At 37.5% G+C, this 17,580-nt stretch overlaps 6 protein-coding genes and 1 pseudogene across 6 annotated transcripts; 4 read left to right on the top strand and 3 right to left on the bottom strand.

Moving 5' to 3' along the window:
• Nucleotides 1–164: 164 nt before the first annotated feature.
• On the top strand, nucleotides 165–5,565 carry LOC136344392 (lysosomal alpha-mannosidase-like). The gene is made up of 15 exons (XM_066291811.1): nucleotides 165–405; nucleotides 472–574; nucleotides 1,446–1,527; nucleotides 1,579–1,764; nucleotides 1,811–2,287; nucleotides 2,341–2,575; nucleotides 3,170–3,369; nucleotides 3,423–3,610; nucleotides 3,664–3,869; nucleotides 3,923–4,254; nucleotides 4,306–4,582; nucleotides 4,643–4,772; nucleotides 4,829–4,941; nucleotides 4,987–5,136; nucleotides 5,186–5,565. Exons 1-15 carry the CDS (start codon nucleotides 283–285, stop codon nucleotides 5,483–5,485), a joined length of 3,102 nt encoding a protein of 1,033 aa, XP_066147908.1. The 5' UTR covers nucleotides 165–282; the 3' UTR covers nucleotides 5,486–5,565.
• A 66-nt stretch (nucleotides 5,566–5,631) lies between these two features.
• Nucleotides 5,632–7,692, top strand: LOC136344393 (cytoplasmic dynein 2 intermediate chain 2-like). Its single transcript, XM_066291812.1, has 8 exons — nucleotides 5,632–5,759; nucleotides 5,815–6,121; nucleotides 6,173–6,294; nucleotides 6,472–6,584; nucleotides 6,636–6,840; nucleotides 6,890–7,232; nucleotides 7,283–7,485; nucleotides 7,540–7,692. The coding sequence occupies exons 1-8, from the start codon at nucleotides 5,701–5,703 to the stop codon at nucleotides 7,628–7,630; spliced, it is 1,443 nt and encodes a 480-aa protein (XP_066147909.1). The 5' UTR covers nucleotides 5,632–5,700; the 3' UTR covers nucleotides 7,631–7,692.
• A 658-nt stretch (nucleotides 7,693–8,350) lies between these two features.
• On the top strand, nucleotides 8,351–9,513 carry LOC136344492 (uncharacterized). Its single transcript, XM_066292008.1, has 3 exons — nucleotides 8,351–8,598; nucleotides 8,659–9,083; nucleotides 9,254–9,513. The coding sequence occupies exons 1-3, from the start codon at nucleotides 8,538–8,540 to the stop codon at nucleotides 9,395–9,397; spliced, it is 630 nt and encodes a 209-aa protein (XP_066148105.1). The 5' UTR covers nucleotides 8,351–8,537; the 3' UTR covers nucleotides 9,398–9,513.
• Nucleotides 9,514–9,570: 57 nt separating this feature from the next.
• Ppcdc (phosphopantothenoylcysteine decarboxylase) lies at nucleotides 9,571–10,303 on the bottom strand. Its single transcript, XM_066292009.1, has 3 exons — nucleotides 10,168–10,303; nucleotides 9,914–10,117; nucleotides 9,571–9,861 (listed from the first exon to the last, which is right to left on the bottom strand). Exons 1-3 carry the CDS (start codon nucleotides 10,273–10,275, stop codon nucleotides 9,607–9,609), a joined length of 567 nt encoding a protein of 188 aa, XP_066148106.1. The 5' UTR covers nucleotides 10,276–10,303; the 3' UTR covers nucleotides 9,571–9,606.
• LOC136344494 (cytochrome c oxidase assembly protein COX19) lies at nucleotides 10,215–10,758 on the bottom strand. Its single transcript, XM_066292010.1, has 2 exons — nucleotides 10,434–10,758; nucleotides 10,215–10,383 (listed from the first exon to the last, which is right to left on the bottom strand). Exons 1-2 carry the CDS (start codon nucleotides 10,597–10,599, stop codon nucleotides 10,277–10,279), a joined length of 273 nt encoding a protein of 90 aa, XP_066148107.1. The 5' UTR covers nucleotides 10,600–10,758; the 3' UTR covers nucleotides 10,215–10,276.
• Nucleotides 10,759–11,141: 383 nt separating this feature from the next.
• VhaPPA1-1 (Vacuolar H[+] ATPase PPA1 subunit 1) lies at nucleotides 11,142–13,206 on the top strand. The gene is made up of 3 exons (XM_066292007.1): nucleotides 11,142–11,745; nucleotides 12,044–12,247; nucleotides 12,437–13,206. Exons 1-3 carry the CDS (start codon nucleotides 11,502–11,504, stop codon nucleotides 12,628–12,630), a joined length of 642 nt encoding a protein of 213 aa, XP_066148104.1. The 5' UTR covers nucleotides 11,142–11,501; the 3' UTR covers nucleotides 12,631–13,206.
• On the bottom strand, nucleotides 13,155–14,857 carry LOC136344490 (ADP/ATP translocase 1-like; annotated as a pseudogene).
• Between the last annotated feature and the right edge of the window lie 2,723 nt (nucleotides 14,858–17,580).

Genomic DNA, 17,580 nt, shown 5'->3' with positions numbered 1-17,580 from the left:
TCTTTCGTTTCATTAGAGTCAAGAAAAACCCATTATCGCCTGTGGCAACAGCGTCATACACTCTTAACTGAAGAGTTCTCACAGCGATAACAATCTAACTAATACAAACAATGTCAAAGGTCACAAGATAACTAAGTATAATGACCGCAGAAGTATTACTGAGCGCAATTTACTCTCATCCGTCCCGCCATAAGCACGTAGCGTTAATCAGTCCTCTGGTCATTGTTTATTCATTATTTAGTGGCTTATATTCTGCAACCGGTTAAGTTAATCCTAGTGAAAATGAACGTTTTGTGGGGTTTCATGTTCACACTTAGTTTGGTGGAGCTAGCAAGTTCAATAGATCCCCCTTTTTCACCACACTCCACTGAAACTCCACCTTCAAATACCACCTGCGGTTATGAGGTACTGCCTAAGCAATTAAATTTTGAATTTAATTTCTAATTTCGTATTGGAAAACTTTGGTTTTAGTCCTGCCACCCTCTCAAAGAAGGGTTCATAAATATTCATATTGTGCCCCATACTCACGATGATGTCGGGTGGTTAAAGACGGTAGACCAGTACTACTATGGAAGTAAGTTTTTGAAGATTTATGAGAGTGCAGGGGGTTGTGGTTGTATATGATTTATCACTTACCTGCGTGAAATATTAAATGAGGGCACAGGTCTTTCGATTCGCAGTTGTTGGTTTATGGTGAATTAGGAATAATTGATAAGTTCTAATTGTTTCGCTCGGATGGATAAGCCTTGAAGGGTTTTAATTCGATTTTAAATAAAGATTTACGTAAGACCGATTTATGGAGTGATAAACGTCGAGAAGTCGATAAGTGCTTTGGTTTAAAATCAAATGAGGTCTAAAACTACTTTTTGTGGCTGAATTCGCGTTCTTTGTATAAACTTCTTTATTACATCGCCTTTCAATAGGTGTCTCGGTATCAAAGAATTTGCAACAGGTTTTCTTCGATCAGGTCCGGCCAATTTCCCCCTTTCAAATGGCAAAAAAATTCCTGGGGGTTAGATATCCTAAAAAATTTATACTTATTCCGCACTTAAGTCAAAATGATAAGGGAATTTGTCCAAGTTCCATGACGCTTTTCCTTCCCCCCAGAGATTCCCAAGGAAATTGCAAGTTTCTTGTCATTTTTATGAGCTCTTTTCAAGAAAGCATCCATAAAGCAAGTTCCAGCGAAGTAAATGTCTTTAAGATCTAGTGTCTTGATTTCTTAAAGTAAGCTCTGTTCTCAAATTTCTCATTATACCCTCCACCATCTAAAAGTGTGCAATTATCAAGATTTCTAATATTTCAATTACGCCAATTCTAATTTCGTGCAAGACGTGGCGGGGTAAATTAGTTTTCATTTTTATATCCTCCTCCTGACTATATTACGAAAATATAGATGTTTTCTCTGCAGTTCTAAAAAGAATTAAAAAAACAATTTCTTCCAGGTAACACTTCAATCCAAAATGCTGGCGTCCAGTACATTTTGGACACAGTAGTTGACTCACTCTTAAAGGACTCTGACAGAAGGTAACCTATTTAGTAAACTCGTGTCTTTAATAGCATTTCCTCCAATTACAGGTTCATATACGTGGAAACTGCCTTCTTCTGGAAATGGTGGATGCAGCAACACGACATCGTCAAAGCCAGAGTGCGCAGATTCGTCCGGAGTGGCCAGCTTGAGTTCATTAGTGGCGGGTGGTGCATGAATGATGAGGCGGCTACTCATTATCAATCAATTATCGACCAAATGACTTGGGGATTACGGTAGGGAAATATCCAGGAAAAATCAATTTTCCATGATCCAATTTAGGAAACTAAATGATACTTTTGGAGAATGCGGTCGTCCGAAGATCGGGTGGCAAATCGACCCTTTCGGGCACAGCAAAGAAATGGCCAACATCTTCGCCCAATTGGGCTTTGATGCCCTTTTGCTAGGGAGAGTGGACTACCAGGAAAAGCAAATAAGGTGGCAAACGCGCACCCCGGAAATGGTTTGGAGAGCAAGCTCCAGCTTGGGAGAATCAAGTGACATCTTCACTGGGATTTTGTACAACACATACGGGCCTCCTCCAGGTTTCTGCTTCGACCTCTTATGCACTGACGAGCCCTTCATTGATGACAAAAAAAGCTTCGAGTACAACGTTGACAGAAAAGTGGATGAGTTCATTGAGTATTTAGATAATGCTACTCAAGTTTATGTCACTGATAATATCCTCATTACCATGGGGGAGGACTTCCACTATCAAGACGCTGAAGTGTGGTTCAAAAACTTGGACAAGTTAATTTAGTAAGTGAGCATTGCTGTGACTGCTGCAGGTCTTGAAAATGTTGGTTTTTCAGCTATGTGAACCAACGCCAGGAAAATGGTTCCAAGTACAACTTGGTATACTCCACGCCATCGTGCTATGTCAAAGCGGTTCATGATGAGGCCGAAGCCAAAAACAAGAATAAATGGCCATTGAAACAGGACGATTTCTTCCCCTATGCCTCAGATCCTCATGCGTTTTGGACCGGATATTTCACCTCCCGGCCTACTGTTAAACGCTATGAGAGAGTTGGCAATAATTTCCTCCAGGTCTGGATATTGAATTGCAGTTCTCCACAACTGAAATTGAAACCAATTAAAAAAAAAACAAATTTAATTTTTAGTTCGTAAAAAATCTCCTTCGCCAAGTGTCAAGAAAGTACTCATCATTTGGTGATATCCCCAGTACCAGCTTTATAGGGATTGGTACTGGAGCGGTAGTAATAGGAAAGGGCAGAGCATATCCTCGTCAGCAGAAATTCTTGAAAACAAGGGAGCGGTGATAAAAAATTGAGTCCAGACTGCGTGGTTTTCTAAGATGGCCCCTGCGTATAATCGTCAGTTTCCGCGCATTTTGGAAATTCTTAGTTTGCTACTTTTGGTCATTTTTCTAAATTTAGAAAATCGAATTTTGAGACTGGCGATGTGACTTGAAAAAATTCAAAGTATATGTCGCAAGGGAGCTAAACTCTGCCATTCATAACAATTCTGCTCCACTGAAATCCTCAAAAACCACCAAAGTCGAATTACTAGATCACGACATGTTTGTTTTTAAATTTGAAACCTAAATATCACAGTTTTAATTGTGGAGTACTCTATACACTTTCACATTTAAGCGAAAGGTGTTATCATGGGTATTTAAAGGTTTGCAAGCAGTTATACGCATTAGCAGACCTGGGTCCTGAGGACCGTGCAGACTTAAACATCCTCAGAGAAGCTATGGGAGTGATGCAACACCATGACGCCATTACTGGTACAGAGAAGCAGCACGTAGCTGACGATTATGAGAGGCACTTAGAGCTGGGTTTCGAGGAGTGTGAGCTGGTTACTACTGCTGCCATCAAGTAAGCAAAATTTATTTGAATCGATAATTCTTTAGTGACCAATAATATTTCAGTAAACTTTTAAATCAGACCCTTATAACTCTGAACACGTGCCACTTGTTGAACATCAGTGAATGTTCAGAAACCGAGACCAAAGACAAAGAGTTTATTGTTACTATCTACAATCCCTTGAGCAGAAATGTGGATAAAGTGGTGAGGTTGCCAGTACTAGGATCTACCTACTCTGTCAGTGATTCTCAAGGTATATTCTGGGCTCAATCTCTCACGTGCGAAATTAAAGTCTGTGGTTTTCAGGGAACAACCTAACAACCCAAATCCTGCCCATACCGGAGTTTGTCCGAAATATTCCTGGAAGAATTGGCAAAGCCCAAAACGAGTTGCTCTTCATTGCCACTGATCTGCCGCCATTAGGATGGAAATCTTACATTGTCTCGGAGATCTCTGATGAGCAACTTGACCACATACCCGTTTCCGAAGATATCCACACTAACCGCGTTAAAGTACGATATAAATGCCTTGATAAATCTTCAACTCTCATCGCAAATGTTATTAGGACACAGCGTTTCTAATAGACCCAAATACGGGGCTTCTAACCAAAATTGTCATAAACAACTTGGAGGTGCCCGTAAGCCAAAACTTCTACTACTACAAGGGATTCGTGGGAGATAACCGCCAGTTCGAAAATAGATCTTCTGGAGCTTATATCTTCAGACCTGATGGAGCTTTAGTCAAAGTTGCTGAGAAGATCAATTACACAATCTATAGGGGAGATATTGTTGCCGAAGTCCATCAAGTCTTCAACGAATATATCAGTCAAATCATCAGAGTCAACGCCATTGATAATTACGTGGAATTTGACTGGGTGGTTGGACCTATCCCTCATGAGTACGTAATTTCACTCCTTCATCAACAAACTTAACTAATTTATTTGTATAGTGGTACATCCGGCATTGAAGTTGTAACAAAGTACACCAGTGACTTGAAAAGTGATTCAACCTTCTACACCGACTCTAATGGGAAAGAACTGCTGAAGAGAGTTAGGAACTTTAGACCTACCTGGAAACTTAACTTGTCTGAACCCGTTACCGGGAATTACTATCCGGTTACATCGCAAATTTCTATTAGAGATGAGACTGCAGACATGGATTTGGCTGTATTAGTGGACAGAGCACAAGGAGGGTCCAGTTTGAATGATGGAGAAATCGAACTTATGGTTAATTTAATGAATATAGAAATCGTTATACCAAGGTATCTTAAACGTACTTGCTTTTAGGTCCATCGCTTGTGTCTTCACGATGATGCCTTTGGAGTAGGAGAAGCCTTGAACGAAACAGCCTTTGGAAAAGGGCTAGTGGCTAGGGGCTCACACTACATCACTATTGGTACCAAAAACTCCGAAAACGGTAAGTTTAAAGCCACCTGGCCTCATTAGTGCATTAACAAAAACTTCTGGATTTAGACAAGTCAATTGCTGCAATTACCAAGGATGTAGCGCAAAGGAGACTCTTGGACACCTGGACATTCGTGACCCCCAAACCCAATAAAGATGACGTGATCAGCTATGATTTGGAGGTATGCGAATGTATAGGTAGAATTTGAGTTAAATGTTTGTTTTAGTTTTCCGGCCTAAGACAATCCTTGCCAGAAAACGTGCAGATCTTAACTCTGGAACCCTGGATAGGATTCAGTTTCCTTTTGAGGGTTGAGCACGTTTTTGAGAAGGGTGAAGATTCCGTGCTCTCACAGCCGACTCAAGTTAATCTAGCTGTAAGTTCGATACATCTTAAAACACCAAAATTCATTCACTTCATTGCAGACGATATTTAACTCCTTCGAAATAGTGTCTGCCAGAGAAACCACCCTAGGTGGTAACCAGTGGTTAGCAGATAACGTAAGGTTGCACTTTGGAATCAATGGCTCTTTAGAGGACTCTTTTTACCACGGTTTTGAAGTGGACGCGATTAAAGACACTACGGTGTCCAAGATGTGGATGGAACAGAACCTTTACCAGAACAGGGTTGAGCGATACACTGTGATTAGTGCCGAAGACAATGGATTGGAGATAACGTTGAATCCTGGCCAAATTAGGACGTTTATTGTAGAAATTAAAAAATAATTCTGTTCATTTTCCTGTGTACCAACTACATAATAAAAATCTGTTTATCGTTTAAATATAACAAATTCCATATAATATAAGTCTTTTATTTCATATCAGCAATGACATAGCGCCCATTGAAAGGCCGTTATTGATTACCCCACAGTAACCCGATACAAACAATCAGCCGCCACAAATTTCCTGTTTAAAGCAAATGCAAACAGAACTAACTGAAAATGTTCAGTGTGAAACACAACGAATGTGTTGGCTTTGAGTCGAAATGGAAGGTCACCAAGTAAGCTCTAATCTCTCTATGTAACTTACCTCTATCAACCGGAAAATTCTCCAAGGGTGTCAACCAACAGTGCTTCGCAAACCACAGAGTTTGCAGTATCCGAAAAATCCTGCTCCGCCACTAAGCAGAAATCGCAAGAAATCCAAACTGATTCTCAAGAAAATCCATCTGCTGCAGTGGACATGGAAAAATTAGCGCAATGGCTGCACAAAATATATCCAGAGGTAAAGGAGCAACTACGCAACGCCAGCGACTCCAAGGTGTTTCAAAACTACCGGCTCCTGGATGAGCCTGCAGATGCTTCTTGCAAACTTCTGCAAACTTTGGAAGTGGCTTCCAGTAGGAATGAGGGAAGCAAAGCTGTAAGGATTGGTAATTAGTAATTTATGTAAGTTGAAAATTGTACCTTTGAGGTTCCAATAATTACCTCCTTGCAATGGAACTGCACTGGAAGTACCGTGGCAGTGCCCTACAACTACAAGCACAAAACCTGGTGTTATCACTCTGGAGTTGTATGCATTTATGTCTTAACTAGGTGAGATTTTTTTTAATTCGCAGCACTGGCCTTAAGGGGGATTGAGAGACGACCTGAAAAGCGAATTGTCCTGGGCGACGGTTTTTCTAGGGCCTAGGGAGTTATTAAAAATTTCGCGCAGGGTGCCAAACTCACCAAGGCCGGCTCTACATATTAATTGAACAAATTTCTTTCTAGAGATCAAAAATTGTCAGAGACTCCAAAGAAACGGCTGTCCACTGAGTCTTGTGTAACTACCACCAAGTTTCACCCTATGCATAGTAACATACTCGCAGCAGGCACTTTTACTGGTGAAGTATCTCCAATCCACTAAGATATCTAATCATCAATGCCACTTTAAGGACACTTGTATGTATGGAATACTGAGAACGACCTGGATCCATTGATATCCAATACCATAGCCCATGACGAATACGTCACTCAAGTTTCATGGTCCAATGACGTGAACTCAGACAGAACTGTGTATCTCGCAAGTTCCAGCACTGAGGGGTTGATCAAGATTTGGAGCTTAGAAGTCACTGAAAACCTCCTGCAGCTAAAGACTATGTAATCTTCTTCATCTAACAACAATTCTTGATTAATTGATCAATTTTAGCTACAAAATTAAAACGCCGATTTTGGCAAAAATTAATCAATCGACAGAAGTACACCAATCTGTCTTAGACAAGGGCGATTTGGGGGTTGTAGGGTTTGATTTTTCTAAGCATATTCCGGACATGTTTTTAGTAGCTTTGGAGGGGGGACTTATAGTGAGGTGTTCCGTTTTGGGGGCAACAGAAATTAAAGGTAATAAAGGGCTTCGCTTCTACGACCCGGTCTACAAGTACTATGAGCCTCATAAAGGGGAAATTTTGTCAATAAAATGCTCTCCGCACAAAAAGGAAATGTTTTTGACCTGCGGTACTGAGGGGGAAATTCGGATATACGTCCTGGATCAAGTATAATATTTCATGCATTTTTGGAAGGTCACTTTTTCAACAACTTCTAGGACGATCCAGCCCGGGTGATCTTCACAAAAACCCAATTGAACGATATATGCTATGTTTTGCATGAAGAGAAACTATTGGGGGCATGTGGGGCAAATGGCGTTTTGGAAGTATACCATCTCATCACCGGAAAATTACTAGAGCTCAATTTCAATGTGAAAGTTAGCAGAAGGACCCTTACTAGTTTGGCGATAAATGGAGCCAAGTACGAAGGTTGATTGAAGTGGATTTTGATTGAATATTTAGTTATTGTTTTTAGAACGCACTTTGTTGTTACTGGTAATAGCAACGGGGAGGTGCAATTGTGGAGTGTACCTTGGCAGAATATTGAGTTTCAGAACCGGGAATGAGGCCAAAAAAGGTGCCATGATGATAAATTTTAAATTTAAATAAATTGGTAGGATATAAGGCAGACAGGTGTATTCTTTCGGTCGCACTAGAAGATTTTGAGTAAGCAATGTCCAGATCGCTGATACCCTCTAGTAGCTATCTGGATTTGTGTTCCCTACTTCGAAGGGCCACCGTGTATTTAGGCAGACAAGGGACAAAGAGAGAAAAACAGAATTTAAAATTCAGCGAGTATTTTCATGAAAACGTTCTCCATTCGCACGTGAAATGAATGAATTTCACTTAGATTTTCGATCAATATCTCAAAACTTCGAGGACGCGAGGAAGTACGTACAGAGTTCTTTCACTGAATATCAAGAAAACATTCGCAATTTGTTGATAACTCCAGGATCTGTTTTATGGATAGGAGAGGTTGAACAGCAACCCAGGATGACGTACTTTCCTTGCTAACAGTTTTTTTTTGGGGATAGAGGGTGATGATTAAAAATTTCGCCCAGGGCGCCAGAATTATTAAGGTCATCCCTGGATACACCCTCCTTTAAAATCTCTTGCAATAGAGGTACTATCAGTAAATTGTTGCTGCAAACTCTTGCAAATTATGTACCAAATTCAAGAATTTTAAGAAGAATTTGGCTCCACCATAGACGAATGAAACCAATAGTTCCCTTAATAACTAATAAACCATAAAAAATTCAATGAAATTGGTTGAAGGTCAACAACTTTTTGTCGAATTTACGACGCAACTTGTATTCAAGCGCTGATCCCACATTTGCTTGTAGAAATGAATGGCAACCTCAGGAATTCGATTAAAAAACTAAGTAAATTAATTGCCAGCTTTTATAGGTGAAATATTTCCTTTTGGCTAGTGTATGTGCATTAGGTACCCGATATTTTTAATAAATTTGGGAAATGCCATTGTCCACGAGCAGTTCTTCGGACATAACTTCCTATTCGCAGGAAAAACGGATCGGTAAGTAAATCCCATTTTTCTGGAATTATTGACGCAAGATGCTAAACCCCTGTGTTTCAGTCACAAGCTTAAAACAAATCAGAGAAAAACAGAAGGTTCTTGCACAAAAATTTAACCAAGAACGAGAGAAGCTCTTCAGTGAACAAGCCAATGATCAAAACCTTCTAGTGGTTAATTTACCTGGCCTGAAGATGATCAAATTTACCCACAAAAAAATAAAATTTTCGTTTCAACCTTCGTTAGTTTACGAGCACATTAGCAAGAAATATTTATTCTACTGTTCGCTGGATTATTTGGATAGATACAAGAAGTGGATCATTAAAAGAGAACCTATGCCATGTAAACCTACGTGCTATGCCGTAACACACGGCAACATCTTCATCGAAGATAAACTGGATCAGTTATTTGAAGTGATTACTAAGATTTACATATGGTTGAGACATTGGTCGGAAGGGGAAGTTCGATTCAGGAAGCAGAAATACAGTGTAAGTTCCCTAAAATATTGGTACTATTGACACACAATCACAATGAAGGGGGAAAACTGCGTTCATAAATTATTGACGGTTCTAATTTTCAAAGTATGGAATAAACTTCCCCTCATTAAAAAGCATTCATTATTATAGCCCGTACTTACAACTTAAGTCTCCATTTGCAGCATTATAAAACTGGAGAAATCGACTACATTGAAATTGATTCTATTGATGAAGAACTGTATTTCTCCGAGGCAGAAAGGCAGGCCATTTCTGAAAAAAGACAGAAAGTGTTACAAAGAATGATCCCCCCTTTTAAGGCGACTTAAAAGACAGCGAGAAAGGAGCCGCGGAAAAAAAAACAAAAATATATAATTTTTTGAAACAGATTTATTAATTATTTATTTATTTGTTGTTGTTTATACTTATATACTTTATTATCATATATATATATATATATATATTTGCTTGTTCACAAATTGAAACAAAAAAAGTTGCAGGATTCTATCAAACACTTTTATTTAATAAAACTACAACCTTAAACCTCAACACTATGCACAACAGTTTGAACTATAGTGGAAACCTCAGCCATAGCCCCTAACCCTGTATCTCCACATATAAGAGTCTTTTCAATCACTGGCACCTCAATATAACCCCATGACTTCAAAGTAGAGATTTGAGCTGCTGTTACTGGATGTATATACATTTTAGTGTTCATTGCAGGACAGAAGATTAGTGGCTTGTTTAAGTCCCAGGCACGCGCGGTACATAACAAGATATTATCGCATATTCCCTGCAAAGTTTGTATCAAGTATTATGGTTGTTCAAAATATCTTATAACTCACACTTGCAATTTTACCCAAAGAGTTGGCATCAAGAGGTGCTACAAGTAGGACATCAGCCCATTTACTAAGTTCAACATGCACTACCTCATCGCCTCTTTTCTGCCAGGCATTCCACTCATCTGAGTCTGAGAAAACATCTATGTCCTCACCAAGATCAGCTGATTTAAAAAAGTGTTTTGCTCGTTCAGTGGTGGCTACTCGAATCTGTTCCAATCTCAATAGAATAATAAATTAACTGTAAAAAAAATTACTACCTTAATATTTTGATGCTTTTTTGTAAACTCTTCTTTTAAACTACTAATTAAATTAGGGAGTTTTATTGTGGCAACACTGCCAGTACAACCAATTAACACATTGACCATTTTAGTTTTTATTATCCACAGATACTGGTTGTTCTTCGTTGGTAAAGCCTAATTTGGACCATTCTTCAGAGGCCATTAAATTGTTCTTCATGCGGCAGTCCAGATATTCTAAAGCTCAGGTTGATTTCAAAGATGTAACAAGCAAGTCAATAACATACGTTTGGCCTCTAGTCTACACTCAGAATTTTTGTTGTTGGTCCTGTTTAAACATCTCATGTAGTTTACCATAGATTTATTGCATAAACCCTCGTGGTCAAGAGGAAAACTTCCTTTTTCAGGGGGAGATGGTTTGAAAAGTTTTTGACCAAATGTCATAGACGACATGGGACAGGTTGGTAAATTAACTCGTTTCCAGGATTAATTACAGCCGAATTAAGAGTTCTAACTTTTAAGTATGATTTAAAAATTAATGAGAAATTACAACAAAAAATCAATTGTAATCAAAACAAGTCAGGAGTCTGATGTTAATTGAAAGGAAGGATTGGGTGGGGGATGAACGGAGAGATGACGCAGCGTGCATCAATATGGCGTCATATTTAGTCTATTAATCTATTTTTTAAATTTATTTTTTTAGTCATATTTTCTATTTTTAACCAAATATATACCCTTTTAGGGATAATCTAGTTTTTATATTACTAGATAAGAAAAATAAATTAGCAATAATTACCCGTTTTACTACAATTTAACAGATCTAATATGTAAAATTTATTTTTAAAGTTGAGCGTTGCTTAAGCTAATTGTAATCATCATGAAACAATTGACTGACAACAAATTTATCTACGTCATGCCTCTGATATTCCAATGCCTACTTGATGTTTTTTTTTAATGAACACCACAAAACCTACTCATAGCAGGCCTTTAAAAAGGTGATTTATTAAATTTAAATAGTTTACTAACTCAATTGGGTATCTTAGAGAGGTGACTATTATTTTTAAGTGTAACTGTTCAAGATATTACCGGAAAGAGAGTTTTTTTCTAGTAAGTATGTTACAATTTAATTTTCAAATATTAGGATTCTTTTCCGCCATTAATTGTTGCTCAGCATTCTCCCAACAGATACCGCCACACTGCATTGTTCGATTTGTAAATGACTTTGACGTTTAGTTTACCCCTTTAACGAAACTAAAACAAATCAATTCATATTTAATTCTTTATAATTCATCTTCAATTAACGGATTTTTTTTGTGAATTGGAAGTAAACTTTGAGACTTAAAACCTCAATAGACATGACCGTTAGTTTACGGACCGTCCTAGCGGTTACTTTCGTGACCCTGCTATCTGGAACAGTTACCATTCTGGGGCTCTATCATGTTCTAACAAATAAAGGGGAACGGGTGAGTTTCGGGTGGTTTTTGGAAAATACATCCCCTCATATGTGGGCCGCCTTGGGAATTGGCTTGTCAGTCTCATTGAGTGTTGTAGGTGCTGCTGTGGGTATTCATACCGTTGGTGTTAGTATTGTTGGGGGAGGTAAGTTAAGGTGTTTACTAGTTGAAATAGCTTTCAGTGGTAAGTAATTTTCTAAGAAAACTACTTCATAGTGCCTAAGAGAGATGGGCGCATGTTGTTGGTTGTTTAAGTGTTTGCTGTTATATAATTTTTCTTGTTTCACATCTTTTCATACGTTTTTTTAAAAAAGAATACCTCAAAATCTTTTGCTGGCATTAGCTTAACTAGTATGTCCCAAGGATGACAGTCCCTATTCAAAAATTACAAAATATTAAGTAATAATTTTGTTTTCATCCTGATGAGCAGAAGGCATTTTTAGGAGTCAAAGCTCCAAGAATCAAAACCAAAAATTTGATTTCTGTCATCTTCTGTGAAGCTGTAGCAATTTATGGACTAATTACTGCAATTGTCCTTTCTGGATATTTGGATAATTTCACCTGGGATATTGTAATTAAGGATGATGGTTTGAAAGCCAAAAACTGGTTGGCTGGATACTTGCTTTTTGGGGCTGGCCTGTCTGTTGGTAAGCCTAAATTACACAAGTGTTAAATTAAGAGATTTGATCCTCCAATTCATTTATTCTTAGTCACTTTCACTGAAAAATAATATTAAACATAAAATTACCTGTATGAGTTTTTCAACAGTGCAAATTTCTTTAAACTATTTGTTAAGTTTTTTCATGCAGTAAATACATTTGTCATCTGACTTTTAGGAACTGTGAACCTGCTTTGTGGAATTTGCGTAGGTATAGTGGGTAGTGGAGCTGCCCTAGCTGATGCAGCCAATGCTTCCCTTTTTGTTAAGATATTGATCATTGAGATTTTTGCCAGTGCTATTGGATTATTTGGATTAATAGTGGGTATTTTTATGGTGTCCAAGGTGCAAATGGGCGACAAAATCCATTAGGTTGTTTTAGATTTCTTGTTTCTTGCATTTATAATGTTTAAAATTTTAATACTCGATTTTTGTGTGATATAATGCGTTGTTCATTTCTTTAAAGCATTTTTAACCAAAGACTATTTGTTAGATAACTATTTATTTTTAGACTTAGAGTTTGGACTGCTTATATGATTTTTCCTCAAAGACTGCTTCCTATTTAAAAAGTTCTAAACTTGGTTATAATTGTAAGACCAAAAGTTTCTAGTCATTTTTAATAAGAGATTTTTAGCACTAATTTTTTAAGTCCTACAACGCTCTTTCATTCTAAATATAGAAACTATTGTTTTGAGATCAATGTTAAGTTGACTCACGTTAAGTTGAACCTAAAAGTAATTTTCAAGCATTTTTTTAGGTTTGTTGTAATCAAAAGCAGCAATAGTTAACTTTTTCCTGTATATAAGTGCTGGTTTACCATTGAGTATGCCGAAATTGTTTTAAAAAGTAAAACATATGTAATTTGATGTTTCCCACAGAATTACTCTTACCTGATATTATGGTGTATTATAGCGTATTTATTAATAGAGATATCTGTCGACTGTAAAATACTCTCTTTGAATGTATCACATCTTTAAAAATAGAAAATAAAAAACCTATAATGCAGCTTAATTACAGTTATTAACAGCGAACTTCGGTACAAAACGTTAATAAAAACTTTAACTTGCAAAAATGCTTAAAACTAAAAACAAATTTCATTTAATTTAAAGGAACCGTTTCAGCTCATCATAGAAAACCAATAACAACGCTGGCCCAAATCCATGGAAGACATTCGACAGAACTCCCTTGAAAAACGCCTTTGATCCTAAAATGAAAACCCATAAGTATGCGTTTTAAAAACATTTTCATCTCACCCTAATTTTTCAATATTTCTGCTCAACGATCGACAGTATTTTTATACATAATTTCACCCGCCTTAAGCCCGAATTGTATCATCATGCGACGCCTCACCGTATCAAAGGGATAGGACACAAAGCCTGAGAACACCATCACAGTCTGAAGTCAAAGACTTTGTTCGATTCAGCTTTCGTACCTTGTTAAATACGTACTTGAACAATAATAAGAGACGCAATTATTGGGATATTATTTGGGTCTGGCAACATGCCTTTGGCAGTGTCAAAGCAACGAAAATATGTGATTCTATAGATTATAAACCCTTGCACTGACACCACAAATCCCCTGTACAACCCAATTAAACCGTCTGTTTTAAAGGTGTTTACAATGCAGTTTAGCATGCCGGTGTATTGTCTTTTTTTGTGATTAGTCCCTACATCAGCCACCAGGCTAAAATTACAAAGAAATATAGTCCAGCTGGCTTAAAATTAAGGGAGAAATTTACCGTGTCCTGGCAAAATCCAACGGATATGCAAAACAAGCTGGTGGCACCGGCTGTTCTCCAGAAGCTAAATTTCCTGCAAAATATCACCAAAACTGAGCGTGTTTATCGATCCCTTAATGAAAAACTTTCTTATAGGTGTTTTTAAATGCGAAATTCAACGCCTGGGCGGGGAAATATCTGACAACATTGTCCACATTGCCTCTCTAGTAACTACAAAAGCCCCGTTCTCGTGGAATGCGAATAAAACAGTGGACCATGCCTAACGTACAAATATTTTAAACTAAAAATTCAGTTTGTTAACTTGTCTATTACCGTTATATTTCTCTTCCAGCATTATTTGCTTCCAAGCCTCCTAAACTTGAGCAAGTAGGTTCACCCTCTCGAGGGGGGGTGACCGCCGTTTTGGCAACCATAGCCAAAATGCCCCCGGCCAAGAAGTGTATGACGAAAGGTTTTATATTCGTTGGCATGTTTGGGTGGTTTAAAGCAAAATTTTAGTTAAAATTTATTTAAATACTACTGAGAAATAGCCATAGTTCCGGATGAGCTTTTGCCGCAAATACCGAAGCGTGGTCAGTGACAGCAAGATCCAAACATCTAGCCAATCAGAATAGAGTTGTTGTTGTTCGCACCAATCAAAATTGATAAAAGCAGTTTCTGAAGGCGTCATGTTGATGTGAGTAAGCAAAAAATTTGAAATGTTTAAAGTTTTTAGATGATTTTACAGCATGTCAGCTGAATTTAAATAGGGAACGTTAAATATTTTCGCGTATATACTAAAGAATGTAAGAGAATATCTCAATTTAGTACAAATAAAACTTTCAGGATTAAATGAAATTGAATTTTAAAATTCTCAGAACCATGTGCGGCAACATCTTCATGTAGAATGAGAACATGTTAGGCGCTTTAAAGAGTATACATTTGGAGGATTGATTAGAGCGGATTGAAATACTCAGGTATTATCTCAGGGACAGATCAAATGTATAGTGTTCCAGAAAAATATAGACAAAAATGTGTCGTCATGTTTCTTAGAGATGCATTTGAAAATTTCTAAAAATAGTGCGTCCTGAACGATCTATATGTTCCCACGGATATGTCGTCAATTTTATGCCGAATTCATATTTTCTAGACAAGAGCGCTTAAAATCAAATCAGTTGGTTTCTCTTTGTATGTTTTAGGCCGGGATTATCGAACTCCATATCAACAATGCATACAGCCATAGCCACATTAATTCGGGTTTGTAAACATAATTTGTTTACATGTGTTGTGGGCAAAAATTAGATCTACAACTATTAGTTGATTATATAAAGCTTACTCATATAACAGTTTCTAACACCTCTTTCAGATTTTTCAGCAGGAACAATCGAATAGAAACTTATGCATACGGGCTCTAAAGCTGTAGGCAGACGGCTGGAATTTTAAGTTAAGTCAGTGAGTCATTTAATGAGGAGAAAGGAACTTTCATAAACCCTTATTAAAGAATCTATAAGAGGGTTAAAGTAAATATTTATACATCAGAAAAATAATCACTCATTTTCTTAATTGCGTATATTCATTGCTTGTTAAAATGCCAGTGTCCAGCGGTCGGTCAGTGGCAACATACTTTATTGCAACCTCCAACGAGGGTACGTCTATGAAAAATACACGAAATAATTCTTGCCAAAGTTCCTTTTCCTTTCAAATGACCCGAACCGAACCGGTCAAGTGAACTAATATCTGGTCGGTAGGTAGGACAAACCTGGTGTACCCGAACGGCTATCAAGATTTTCCAATGTGTACACTCGATGCATTTTGCTCAAATTATAGTAATCGTTTAATTAAGTATACTTTTATCTTATAACGACATATAATAATTATCCTTTTTAACTGTTGTTCAGGTTTTATTTATAATTTTCTTAATGTTGGGGCATTATTAGATTATACGGTTCATTGCGTTTGTTTGTGCAGGTTTATGATATCGAAAGAGGCACATTGTTTTCATTCATTCTTCGATCTCGAAACAACTCTTCTTGTTTTTGAATTCGCTGTTGTTGGCTGTTAACGCACATAACGTTTCTGAAACTCCAGACGAGTGTTGCTCTTCAGAAATCACATTGTATCGATATCACAATCTCAATTACAATATGAAACGTTAGTTTTTTCAATAGCAATTAATGCACAATCATCGAAAAAAGTATTAATAACACGAAAAGGATCTTGTCTAGGCCGATATGTATCGCAGTTTCGAATTAATCAATGGCGACCGACAATCGATAAATCGATCATGAACAGAAATGGGCTTACGTTTGATCAGCCGCGATTTCTTTGAAAAATCACCGCCAGTAGATAGGTGTACCGACAGTTTAATTGCAAATACCTTCCTCGAGTGTTAAGTCCAGATAAGACCACCATTTCGGTCACACTTCGTAATCTCCAAAAGATCTCGGGTTGAATTGTGTCGCGTACGACAATTCACAACCAGCAAATTTGATTAGTTAATATGCCACCATATTGAGTTTTTCGGCCAATACAGTGCTGGCTTATTGCACCACTAGGGTGCTGCGCACAACGATTATATCAATAATGTGTACCTCGCCATATTGGGTTTTTCGGCCAATACCACACGTGCCTATTGCGTCACTAAGGTGCTGTGCACAACGCTTATATGCATAATATGAAAAAATAAAATATGGTAAAAATTATGGGTAACACCTAATGAGTATAGGTGTCAATGACTTTATAGAAACGACGACCTTGAAAGACCGTTGTAGTAACATTCTTTCGGTAAAGGCTACAATCTAAAACCGAGTTGCAACATTTCCCATAAATGATTATGCGCCGCCGCGCCGGATTTGACCGACTGGACATAGTCCTAATTACTATTCTATCGACCATTGGTCGTTGCACATTGAATGTCGAAGGATAAAATTATTAATTGAACGTCTTTGGAAGTCATATTTATGCCGTTCAGCAACTTTCTACATAATCCTCTGATAGAAACCAATTTTCGGAATATTGTAATTTTCCTCTTCTTCGGTGATCTCTCCGTTCTTCCGCTTGTTCTACGTGGAGGCCTGCAATCAAATTTTTGTTTAATTAAATTTTAGAAAGGAACCAATTGACCGAAAAAGTAACAACGTTAAATAGGGATCTCGATTCGAAAAATTGCACAATTCCCCGGTATTGTTGTGGCATTGTTTATTATGCAGAACAGAAAAAGACCCGGTATTATAAAAGATATAAACGGTTCGCATTCTGTCGTGTCATCTCGATAGTTTCCATTTCTGCAAACGACAATAATAATTTTAAAAATATTTAAGTCGATTATTGCGTATCAATGATTACAATCGACGCCATAAATTGCAATCGTGAGTAACATGACTGAAAAGTGTGATTTATTAGAAAGTGGTACCTATCAGAAAATCTTTTAAGCCTTTCATGACGAGAGATTGCAAAGGTGGTTAATCCCTATGAGAAAATTTTTCTTTGCGAAAAAAAGAATGTTGAGAATATTGCAACATGAATCGATTATTGGAAACCGGCAATTTTAACTTCAAATTACATATTGTATTGAATGTTATGTACGTAATAGCAATGCAGTCCGT

The sequence above is a fragment of the Euwallacea fornicatus genome, chromosome 17 (genome assembly GCF_040115645.1).
Source record: "Euwallacea fornicatus isolate EFF26 chromosome 17, ASM4011564v1, whole genome shotgun sequence".
In the NCBI taxonomy this organism is placed as follows: Eukaryota; Metazoa; Arthropoda; class Insecta; order Coleoptera; family Curculionidae; genus Euwallacea; species Euwallacea fornicatus.
This window is presented reverse-complemented; position numbering and strand designations above follow the sequence as displayed.